General features: G+C 39.7%; 1 protein-coding gene and 1 pseudogene across 1 annotated transcript; one reads left to right on the forward strand and one right to left on the reverse strand.

Moving 5' to 3' along the window:
- The first annotated feature begins 865 nt into the window (after positions 1–865).
- On the forward strand, positions 866–3419 carry LOC146306179 (uncharacterized; annotated as a pseudogene).
- A 4662-nt stretch (positions 3420–8081) lies between these two features.
- LOC146306180 (RNA-binding protein 4.1-like) lies at positions 8082–10306 on the reverse strand. Its single transcript, XM_084711922.1, has 3 exons — positions 9848–10306; positions 9077–9729; positions 8082–8684 (listed from the first exon to the last, which is right to left on the reverse strand). The coding sequence occupies exons 1-2, from the start codon at positions 10254–10256 to the stop codon at positions 9098–9100; spliced, it is 1041 nt and encodes a 346-aa protein (XP_084568048.1). The 5' UTR covers positions 10257–10306; the 3' UTR covers positions 8082–8684; positions 9077–9097.
- Between the last annotated feature and the right edge of the window lie 2541 nt (positions 10307–12847).

Here is a 12847-nt window from a genome sequence, read left to right on the forward strand (position 1 = left end):
AACAGGATTTGTCAATAACTGCTGACATCAGAGCCTGGAAGCCTGTAGTAGAGAGCTGAAAGATACAAAAGACACCCTCTGTGTTTGTGTATCTGTATCTGCATATAGTAAAGTCTCAATCACAGGAAGGCTGACCTTAAACTGCATGTTTTTAAAGGAACCTCGACAATGTAAGAACACAAAATCAACAAAGGGACAGCCCCTGCACAGCAGTGAGCTGAAGTGAACCGCTGAGCTGATTTGGACTGAGAGAGTCGCTAAAGGTACATTTGTAACATTTGACCTTTAGGGAGGGTGAGGGGTTGGGGGACGGTGTCGTTGGTGTCGTTTGTATGTCGGTTCATGGGGCTGGGTTCAGGGTTGGGGGACGATGGCTCTGGCGCATCACCAAGCCGTGTTTCAGGTCCGCCCAAAAAAAATCCTGAACAACAGTTTAACTTCAATCTTCCTTTACATGGACTTAAACTGCTGATTACAAGTCCAATATTAACTCTCCTTTTAGCTCTGTTCTAGCTTCCACCAGCTCCAAATCTGTGGCTTTTTAGCTGCTAAATGCTTCACTTGTAACTATAACTTTCCAACTTTGGAACACTAATTGCGTATTTTGAAACAGCTAAGAGCAAAGATAAATTAACTTTGAAATATCTGGTGGAACATTAGGGTTATTTTTTTAATAACATGATTAGGAACTTTGTGTTGTACTGTAAACTTCATAAATCACCCTACAAGCCTTTGATTTGGCTCGATCAAAAGTAATGTATGTGGCCAGTCTGAACTAAGAGGTGAACATGTAAAAACACCCCGCCTCTTTCCAACAAAACCCCCTGTTCAACAGCTCAGTTGCAGTGAGATGATCATACGCACAATGATGAACTTTACCTTAATGTCAGCTTTACTTCTCTGCAGCCTCAGTAAATACTGGTGGTGAATCATTTAAGGCAAAGTCGAATTTCATGAGGATGTCGATGGGAAATCTGAAAGTAAGATTCTCTTATTGGCTGAATTTTCAATACACTGACATTTCAACCTCACATTTGATTTACAAAAATAAAATAATCATGAAATCAATCTTATTTTTTTTTATTAAAGGCAATGACGAATCTCATGATGATGTTGATGGTGACTGTAAAGGTAAGATTTCTTTCACTGAACTTTTTGTTGATGGAAAATGTTCACTTTTGTCAGTTTTAATTCTGTAACAGCCAGATCTAAAGTCAGGGGAAATAATGTAATGATGGTTGTTGTAGTCTTTTCGGTGTCTAAAGAATGTGACTGGTGATATAAGAGAAGGAGGACATCAGTGACTGTCCACTGTCTCTTATAGTGACAGTGGAGGAGTGAGTGAGCGTCACATCACTTGCTGACAGGAAGAGACAGCACAGTGTGGTCTGAGCATGACTGAGGTGAAAAGTCATGTGGTCAGAGGCAGTGAATACTGGCAGCCTTTCTTCTGTCAAGAAGACAAACTCAGCCACTACGCTTTGTCTCTGATCTTTATAGACTTCAGATTATAGAAACCAGGTCTGCTATTAACTATTGACATCTCAGGCTTACAGTGGAGTGCTGAAAATCAGTCTGAAAAATACAAAAGACACAACAGCTACTCAGTTTAGACCCTCTGTGTGTTTGTTTTATGTCCCTGTGGCTCTTTCCACTGTAACAAACAGTAATGTGTGTCTGCATGCAGCTAAGTCTCAAACACATGAAGACAAGCATTCAAATGCATCCTAATTACTCCAACATCCAACCTTCGCAATGTAAGAAAACAAAACCAACAAAGAGCATGTGTGAACTATGTAGATTTTCAATTATTTTCTCCACATTCCTCAATTACTGGGTGTTAAGTGTCAATATGCAGTAAACCCCATAAATCTTTCACTGAACCTTTAAGAAAGAGACAGAAAAAGTTCAAATTAAATTTAACTTCTGCCACTGCATATCAACAGCTAGCTACTTGTGAGCCACTCGTCAAATATTTATAGCTGGAAATATTTTATTTCCTTCAGTCTATTTTTGAGATCTGGTGTTAACCACTAGCTCCCGTTTGTAGCGGCCCTCTTCACTGTGACGATCAGCTTCTCCACATTCATACATTTAGTGAAGCTAATGTCATATATCACACCTTTAAAGTAATTTCTGTACAAAGACAAATTTCAATGTTAGCTGTTTTTTCAGCAATATGAAGACATTATTAAACCTTATGATGGACAAAAGCTTAATAACAGATTACTACATGAGATTAGAGCTGATCTTCAAATAATGCATGCTGAAGAACACTTTGGTGTTGTACTATAAACTTCATAAATAACTTTTTGAACCTTTGATTTGGCTTTAACACTTCTTGGTCGGAAGTTTTGTATGTGGCCAGTTTGAACTAAGAGGTGAACACATAAAAACAACCCGCCTCTTTCCAACAAAACCCCCTGTTCAACAGCTCAGTTGTAGTGAGACGATCATACGCACAATGATGAACTTTACCTTGATGTCAGCTTTACTTCTCTGCAGACTCAGTAAGTACTGGTAGTGAATCATGAACGTCTACTGCAGTACGATTATTATATGAGTTTATACGTTGTTGGTTTGTTTTGTTGTGTGTTTCTGGCTGGATCTCTGTCTCAGGTTCTGAGTCTCAGACCGTGGCGGTTCAGCCTGGTGAAGACGTCACTCTGCTGTGCTCAAACATTTCCAAAAGTCCAACTCACACATTCTGGTCCAGACTCGTCAGCAAAACGAAGATGAGCTGCATCTCTTCTGCATTCGGGTCTGACAGTGATCGTATTCTGTGATGGAGTTCAAAATGGAAACTTTGAAATGAGCACCAACATCTCTGCCATAGTTCTTAAAATCAAACAAGTGGATGTATCTGACTCTGGGATGTATTTCTGTGGATTTTACATAGACACACACACAGTGATGAATGTGATATATTTAAATGTTCAAGGTAAGACTCAAGTCTTTACTTGTAGTCCTCCTTCTGATGTGTCCATTTTCATTTACACTTCAAAACAATATGTGGCTCTTTCATTATTGACTATGATATGTTTCCTTTAAGAAGAAACATTAAAGTAACCCCATATTTCATTAAAGGCAGTGACGAATATCAGGATGACTTCAATGGCAAATCTGACAGTAAGATTCTACTAAATTTTCTTTCATTGAAAAAAATGATGTAAAATGTGGAACACATGGATTCTGTTTTGTACATCATCTTTCTTGTAGAAAAGCCTGAAGGAGTAACAGATCTGACGAGTGTGATCCTGGGGGGTCTGACTGTTTTCCTCAAGACAGTCATCATTGGTCTGGTTGTTAAAGTCAGGAAACTTCAGGCTGCAGTTTGTTCGCTACAGAGCTTATTTTGTGCGCTAATTGACAATCCAGTGGAAAAGTCCATTGGCTTTTTGTCAAAGCAACCTGAGTGATGCTAATTTCTGGGTAGGCTGACAAAAAGGGGAGTAATTTGTAACTATCTCCCAGAAAAAAAAAAGTTGAATATGCTTTGTTCCTGCATTCTGGCAACTTTTAAAGAATCAAAATAACAAAATAATAAGTGTACATTTTTAGGCAAACAGATTCTTGCAGGTGATCTACAAATGACACATATTAGCTGGAAAAACAGAATCTCGTCCAATTCTTAATTTGATTACAATAACAGAAAATGTATATTTTACAACTGTTTTTCTAAGGTTATTTTAGCTCAGAAATGTACTCATTTCCTTTAAGTCTTTCTGTAAGAAACAGACAGAAACAGAATTTGTCTTTTTTCCAGAATGTCTGAAATTTAGATGAGGTGTGAACATGTATTAAGGGGAGAACTGGATGCAGCAAAGAAAAGCAGCGAGAAACAGTCATACTGTACAGTACCAGAAACAGTTTGTGCTTCTTTTTTTTCCCTTCTCTCTACATCATCTGTCTAAACAAAAAAAAATATGATTGATGTTTGATGTAAGTGGAGCCAGAAAGGACACTGATGACTGTTCAGAGTCTGGTGAGAGTTAGATGAAGGTCTGTCACAGTGGAGCGGTGAGGTTCACATTATTCTCTGACAGGAAGCACAGTGTGGTCCGGCCTGCATGTGTGAGGTTGCAAGCTATTGTGGATATGCAGAAGTATTGATGAACTGCTTATTATTTTCCACTGCGGTGACAGAGAGCTGTCAGCTGAAGTTTCAGCCACAGGTAGACCAACCTTCAAGCACTAAAAATAGCCTTTATTCTTATTCTTCTTATTCTTTAACATTCTTTATTCAAGTAATATTTATGTGTTTTCCTTTTTTTTAATTATAAAGTCACATAGTGTATGACCTTCTGTTTTACCATGCATCAAAAGCAAGGTTTCAGATGCAACCTTGACCTTGCACTTGCAGACTTGCAAAATCACATGTGAAACCACTACGTCACATAACTCAACAGATGAATGTGAAAATGCTAACGGAAACTAGCTGTGTGCCTGCTCCAAGCAGTGAAGTTGCAGTTCACACCCATGTCTGTCCAGACTCAGATAATATATGTAGTGAAAACATCAAAGGCATTTTTAAAAAGGTATTAAGTGCATCCTTTAGCCGAATGGAAGTTATCTCCATATTGACATGCATGATTCCTGAGAATAATTTTCATGAGAAATATTCTGTCCTCACCTAGAGACGTTTTTACAGAGAACAGAGGAGTAATAGAGAGCTGAACATTGTGCAACAGTGAAGATGTCCTTTGCCCTTTTGGATAGAGTCATCACTTGATCCTACTAGATATTTTTGTGAAATTGTATCATAATCTGCGTATGAATTCATGAGTTAAGACCAGAGATAGACAGATGATACCATCACGCCAAAGCTTGTTTCATACCTGTGAAGCTCAGTTTGAGTGCATCACACCAGAGCTCCATCAGATGATGAGTATCACATGACTGGTGACGTCCAAAGCTTCAAACGTCGCTGATGCTTCAGAAAGTTTCTTTCAGTTTGACTGTTCAGTTTTACAGCTGAACTGCGATACCAAGTAATGAACATTACTCTTCAATCACATCATATTGCAACTCATATGAAATCAACTATTATTTTTAAAAACATGAGGCCACAGTGACACTGGATCTTAAGCACACAAAAAAGGTGCATTAATGTTTTGTGTCAGCAAAAATACTTTATATAAATGCATAATTATTTTTTATATAGGCTTATTAAATGCAGTACCCGATCAAAATTATAGGCCTACAGATTTAGTAACATGCAGGCCTCTTGAACTTTTCCTGCACACAAGTCTATAAACTATAAATATCAGTGAGGTGGTGGTGCTTTAGCCCATTTTGAAGGGCTGCTTTAACTTCAACAAACCACCAGATGTCACTGTTTGCTGAGTTTAAGGCCCCAGAGCTTCAACTCTTTTTCGGCACAAATACAAAGAAGGCTCCAAAGCTTCACAAGGCTTCATCTGCTCATTACCAGTTGGGACTAAAAACATGTTTTGTGAGGCCACAGTGACCTTTGACCATCCTTGAGCCCAACTGGACATTTTCAGTTCCCGCCAGGCGTTCCTGAGATATTACGTTCATCAGAATTGGAGGGACTTGAGGTCCTATGACCACCAAAAGTAACTCAGTTCATCAGATAGTTTTAGTTTGCCAAGTCAAGCAAGTACAAAAGTTCTGTGATCTGCCCTTCCTGTATTGACCTTGAGTAGAGTGAGAATGAAACTAAAACCTTTCAAGTAGAAACAAAAACAAACCTAGAGAAGTCACTGAAATCTGACTGAAGCCATAAATATTAAAAACCATTTAATATTTTATAGTGTATTGATGGCTACATCACACAATTAGAAATGTAATCTAAAAGGCCTGAACTTTCAGTTCATATAACAATAACAAATAACACATTTTTTATATATATATACTGGCAAGTTTATAGGCTTCCCAATTTTTAAAACAAGACCAGAAGAGGTTTAGTTTCATCATAGAAATGGCTGTGTAAAGTCCTTTGATAGTAACCTACAGACCAAAATGTGTTCCTTGAGCTTTATTGATTACAATTAAGCTAAACCTTGGGCCTGAGTGAGAAAAAAAAACAGAGCTCCAGAAATCTCACAAGATTATCTTTTTTTTCCAGTCTTGGGTTCACATGTGATTCTCAAAATTAACAATATTTCTTGTACAGCTGCACTTGGTCAGACATATCACACTAAACTAAAACTGAAAGTCGGGTCATGAAAAAAATATTTAGTTTTTCATTCAGTTATCATTCCTGCAATAACATTGAAAAATTTTTAGACAATGCCCCTTCCCAGTCATAACAGGCAATTCAGTTCAGCTTTATTCTGAATTAATGTGATAATTCACTTATGCAAAGCTGTTTTTTTCTCAATAACTGTAGAAGCTGTTAATTCACAAATACTTGTAAGATGATTTTGAAATTGTGCATCCAGTCATGTTGGTCAAACAAGTATTAAGTTGGACTGGTGTGTCTGAGCCTTAAGAAACCTTTTATACTAGTTAAACATTTCTCACAACAGCCTTTTTGACATGATATAGGGTAAACACAGGTGTTACCAGTTCTATTAAGGTTGTGGTCCATCTAGGTCAGGAGTGATCCTATTTTTGCATGTTGGCTGACTGGAAAGTCTATGCTACACTAAATGAAACTACTAAAACATTCCAGTCAAAACATGCGACTGTGACACTGATGCATCACAGCATTGGGCTGAAGTGTCTACACATGACTTCTACAGCAACAACTACATTACCCTATTTCACATCAATATGGCTGCTGTGACAGATGTCTGTTGTACATAATGCTATGCACCGCTGCAGTAAGGGTCATCCACGCCAACAACGACTCAAGGTAGAAATATATTGCAAAAATTCTTCTAATTCAAGTGGATGACAGTCTGCACAACTGCTGTAAAGTTACAGTCCAGACTCACCATTCCACTAGACTTTGAACAATTTTTTTAAGTTAAATTTATAGCTATTGTGATAGTCATTCTTGGGGTGGCTGGCCCTTAATTATGCTATTTTGGTAAACAATGACACCTTTAGTTGTAATAGCTGTACATTAGTGACAAGAAGTCCATGTAATTGTTGTAAACATTTTATTCATGCAGGTCAGATTCACAAAATGGCAATACAACGCAGAGTAGGAATCTCTCACTTGCATCAATTTCTTTGTGTTAATTCAGCTACTATAGCAATTTTCTTATACTGTTACCTGACTCTGTTCTGAAGGGTTTAAAAAATGTGTATAAGTGTAGCGTAGAATTCACTTGACTCTTCAAATCCATTTAGTCAAAATCTAACTCTAGTCAAGCTTAGCAATCCTGAACACTTAACTTTACATTTCAAAAACACCATTTTCCTAGAAAAAAACATGGTCTTCCAATCCTGCTGGATTGCAAGACCACAATCAGTATTCAATCTGCTGAAAGTGCCTGAAAAAAGGACAGTCAACTATGTCCTACATGTAGCTTTGAATTATTGCCCAGCAAATCCTGATTAATAGCAGATTCACAGCTGAATGGAACTTTGCATTTACAGGCAATGAGTGAAAAAATAGCCAACACTGCAGGGCCTGTAAATAAGCAAAGTCATTACAAACCTCTGTAGTAAATAACTGATATTTACATTTACAAGCTAAATGAGCATGTACAGTCAGCATCACTTTCTACTTCACCTTAAAGCCCTTGACTTACCTGTTGACTCTGAAGGTCTCCAGCAGCCTTTGATGTCATCTCCCCTCAGATTCAAGGTTAACTAGTCTCAACTATGAAATCTCACCTGGTGGACTATGGCTGGAGTGTGGTACGTACTTCTTCACTTAAGCTCTTATATGTGAACAAATTTCAGTTGGCACTGAAGGGGACAAGCTACAAGGTACGCTGATGATGAAAGCTTTAGCATTTCAAACAAGACCAGAGGAGATATTTCTTTAATCAGCGTGGCGACTTGAACAAGTTTGTTGTACGTGATTTCATCAATGAACGAATGATCAATAGGTGGCTGATTATTTGTTCGAAAGATTTTAGCAAAATATTCGACTTAAAGCGATTGCACACATGGTGTTCTTGCGCTTGACATGATTTTGAGCACACCTGTGAACAACATTACTGCACAAATCCGTTTTATTAAAAACAAGTTCGACAATGTAAAGGTACATGAGCGGTTTGCGGTAACTGTCCTATTAACAGTTACTTTCTACATTTGTCAAACCCTACGTCTTAGCAGTTTAAATTTTCACAGCAACGCCACATGGAGGTTTGGTTTTCGATGGAAAAACCTTAACATGATGGAACCAACGTGCAGATTAGATTTAATACCAAACATGATTCAGTTCAGTTTAATCTACAGTCACATGTATCGCCTAGAAACTGCTGCTGAAATAATTCAGCTTTCTAATGTCACACACAACATCAGAACACTAATTATTCAAACGTAAAAGTACAAATTATAAAAAAGAAAACGCCTAATCCAGACGTCAAGCATTAAAAATACTACAGCACAATAACAAACTAAAACAATCAGGGGGGGAAAAAATGCGAGTGTAAAAACTGTCCCAAAATAATGAAAAGAAAAACAGACGTGGACGTCGGCAATTCACGTCCTCCTGTGAGCATCGCAGGGGAACGCAACGCGCTCAGCCAGACAGGAAGAGGATAGTGTCACGTGCATCAGGAGGCGGCGAGCGGCGACGCAGTCGGACGACGATCCTGAAAAAAGAGCAAATGACACACACATGAACTGTCTGCAAGTGCTGATACAAAGCACGTTGTTCCATCTTAATTAGACATGTTGATTCTTTTATTCGAGTTCTGCATTTCGAGGACCGTTCTTTAGTCACACAGATCCCAGACTGAACAGTCCGTCTTTTAAGATTATGGCACACAATTAAAAGTGATAGCAGCTGAAATTCAAGTTAGTGCACAAACGTGAATTTCCAACGATTTACTCCTTGTTGAATAGCACTTCGTACGCATGCTTTTTCAAACCTTTGTCACACAACAGTGTGTAGGACAAGTCATTAGCTGCCTCTGCCTTTACAGGGACGGATTTCAGTTTTAGAAAAGATATGAACACCAGTCTACCTGAAACCTATTCTCACCTTCACATGAAAGAGCCTTGCTTAATAAGCGTAGCGTGCAGGCGGAGGCGGAGGCAGTCGTTCTGCGTAGGGGTCCCTGGCACGTGGAACTCCGTATGCCGGGACCCGGGAAACCGGAGAGAGCCTGGAGCGCTCGTAGGAGTAGCCATTGCTGGCGGGGGGCATTGGCGTGCTAGGCGGTCTCCTCAGAGGGCTGCGATCTCGGGCGTAGTACGAGGACGGAGGAGGTGGGAGGGGTCGACGCTCGTACGGGTCAAGCGACGAGGTCATAAGACGGTCTCGGACGGCGGCTGAGGGGGGAGGGGGAGGAGGAGGGGCGCCAGGACGTTGGTCCTCGTAGGAGGCCATGCCATACGGACGGGCTCTGTACTTCTCATAGTAATCTACAACGCCATACCTGTCCCTCTCACCCTCGTAGGGACGGTCGGGGTAAACAGCTCGTCTAGGGGGAGGGGGTGGCAGAGGTGGGGCAGGGTAACCTGGGGGAATGTGGCTGAGGCGGCCTCTCATGTAGCCGGGTGGAGGAGGCTCGTGCCTCTCTCCTGGATAGCGAGGGGGCCAGTAGCCACCCCTGTCTGGGGGAGGAGGAGGGTAGTCGTCTCGTTCATCATGTCTGGGGCGGCTCTTAGAAATCTGGACATGGATGCGTTTACCTAAATACAAAAAAAAAAAATATTACAGATAAAGACAAGACAAATTAAATGTTTAGATTTAAAATCAGACATGTCACAAATGTATCATTACTCGGTTTACATAGTGGTCCTTTCGTACCTTGAAATTCAGTGTTGTCCAGTCCCTTGATGGCATCCATGGCTTCATCAGAGTTGGACATGTGTACAAAGGCAAAATTCTTGACAACAGCACACTCTGTGACTGTGCCATACTCTTCAAAGAGAGCACGGAGCTCGTCATCGGCTCCCTTCTCTACATTGGCCACATGCAGTTTGACTGAGCCCTGGTTCTTCCCATGGCTGGCCTCCACGTTGATCGGTGTACCGTGAAGCTTGTAGAGGTGCAGATTTTTAATGGCTTTGGTGGCAGCTTTGCGGTCATCCATGTGGACGAAGGCATAATTCTTGATGATGGCACATTCTGTGACTGTGCCATACTGAGTAAAGAGTGCCTTGATTTCATCCTGGTCTGCCTCTCGAGGCAGGTTTCCCACAAAAATCTTCACCATTGTATAAGATCTGTTGTGGGGCAAATTGGGAGGAAAAGGGAATATGTGGGGATTGGGAGAGAAAACAAAATATTTTTAAAACATTTAAATGATTATTTAACTAATTTAAATTATGCTAACATATACTGTCTTAGAAAATAAAGTGACGCGCCTGTCTTTGTTTTGGATACTGTACATTACATACTGTCTATGGAAATGGGAAACAGATCATTTTTTTACATTTTAATTTTCATTTAACACTGTCGTAGGTCTACAGTGATTATCAAAAAAATATATGCAACTGTGTAGCCCATAAACACTCAAAGTTGCAGACCGGTGCTCGGGGCCTAACACCGGCTTTGAATTAAACGGCCCGTTCATTGCAAAATGGCTGACGTAGGTTAATGCGGCAAATCAACTATCCTTAATTTATTTGCTTTACGGAAGTCGTGCGACATTGTTTAACTTTAAAATCGTTTCTATCCAAATTATTGCTGTAACGCTGCATTGGGTTATTATCTAAAGATAACAGGTCTTGGTTTAACAAATTTGCTAACGTTAGCTGCAGTTAGCTTGCTCGTAAGGCCACGCCATGACACAAAGCAGAGCCGTCAACACAAGCAAATGTTGACGAGCCGGCGCACAAATAACGTAACTCAAATGTCAGTAGATATTTCAGGAATTTAAAATGCTTCGATTTGTAGATATCAAGACACCAGCGCCCACATTTAAGGTTACCTTTTCACCGGGCGGCCTCTCCGTTTAATTCGAGTCAAGCCGGTCTTTTTCGAGAGCTTTCCTTTAGCCGAGCCGACTTCCGTTTGGTTTGAGCCTGTCCCTCTTCCCTTCTTCCAGTGTCCCAGAATGACCCGCCCTACTCCACCTCTAATTGGCTAGCACTCGTCGTATTCGTTGGTTGGGTTGGTCATTTTCAACGACGCTGTATACGGCACTGCGGTACGGGGAGCGATGATTGGTCAGGATAGGGTAAAAATATCCGGGTAAGCCAATCAGAGGACAGAGTAGGGCGGGTCATGCCGTCGCGTTTCCCAGAGGTTATGTCTAGAAGGGAATCCCAGATCTGCGAAAGATCTCGCGAGAATGATCATTTTAACCCAATAATCGTTTCCTAACCCTAATCAAAGGTTGTCTGTTCCCGAATCTACCAGAACTGTAACTATGGTGTTATAAAACACAATTAAATAAAATAAGGTTCACAAAGAAGAAACAACGCATAAAGCTCTCGCGAGAGCTACGCAAATAAACGGTTCCCTTCTAGACACGACCTTTACCAGATCAAAAGTACCTCTTTCATGTATTTTAAGACGTTTTAACATATAATAGCTAGGCTGGATATGTTTTGCAGCTATCAGTGATTCGGTTCTTCCTATTCAAAAATAACATCTCAGATATCCACAACGTCATTCTTACTTGGACAAATGACCTCACTTTTCCTCATTTATGTGTATGGGGTTTGTCATTACAGATAGTCATAATTAAGTTGCAGATATCCACAACTCACATTGCAGATATCTACATCTGAATTACGACTATCCCTAATTCCAGTTAGAGATATCTACAACATAATTTTGACTAGTCGTAGTCGTCGCAAAACTACAACAATATGGCAAGCCGTTTTAACATTTAATAGCTAAATTTGACTATCCGGAATTAACATTATAGATATCAATAATTTCATTTTGACTAGTCGTAATTATATTGTGACTAGTAAGTATTTTCATTGAAGATATCTATAACTTCATTCTGACTAGTCAAAAGTACATTTAGAGATATCTGCAATTCAGTTTTGACTAGTCAAAACAGAATTGCAGATATCCGAAATGACGTCACTTAAACCGACACTCGACTCGTCACACATCCTAAATGACAATTACAGATATCTGTAATTCAGTTTTGACTAGGCGGAATGAAAATTAAAGATATCTCAAACGTAATTATGACTAGTCAGAATTGTTGTGCAAGACGTTGCGCATGCGAGGCTTCCCATTCGTTTGCTCATTATTATGGCAAGCTTTCCATTGGATACTGGCTCAGTAAACAAAACAATTGAACAGTGTTAGAAGAAGAAATGCACATGAAGAAGAAAAAGTAGAAGAAATGGCGGTTGCTGTTGTGAACAAGGTTGTCAGAAAATGCCACGAAATAGAACAAGTTTATCGCCAAGGAATTTGGTTTGAAGGGTTTTGATTGATTGACTAGGAAGCCCTATGGCCATACAAGCCGCTCCTACCACCCACTTGCTCCCGCCTCCCACTTTTACAGATATCTGCAATGTCATTTCGCCTTGTCAAAACTCCAATACAAGATATCTGCAATTACATTCTGACTAGGTAGATTGCAGGTAAAAGATATCTCCAATTCGAGATATCTCTAATCAAAATCCATTCCAAGATATCCACAACCCCATTATAGATATCTACATCTGAATTATGACTATCCATAATCCCAGCTAGAGATATCTACAACATAATTTTGACTAGTTGTAACTCCAACTCAATATATCTATAATGTAATTCTGGCTAGGTAAAACTCATTTTAAGATATCTCGAAAAAACAAAGCAGATATCTTGAATTAAGGGCATTTGGAGATA

This window comes from Lutjanus erythropterus, chromosome 23 (assembly GCF_056507025.1).
Source record: "Lutjanus erythropterus isolate fLutEry1 chromosome 23, fLutEry1.hap2, whole genome shotgun sequence".
NCBI classification, from domain to species: domain Eukaryota; kingdom Metazoa; phylum Chordata; class Actinopteri; order Lutjaniformes; family Lutjanidae; genus Lutjanus; species Lutjanus erythropterus.

What these genes read in the sequence shown, in the direction of transcription:
- LOC146306180 (XM_084711922.1), bottom strand. Translation starts at nt 10,256, where the DNA reads ATGGTGAAGATTTTTGTGGGAAACCTGCCTCGAGAGGCAGACCAGGAT. An exon ending in GGACAACACTGAATTTCAAG is followed by an intron (nt 9,730 to 9,847) that starts GTACGAAAGGAC and finishes TTTTGTATTTAG; the next exon opens with GTAAACGCATCCATGTCCAG.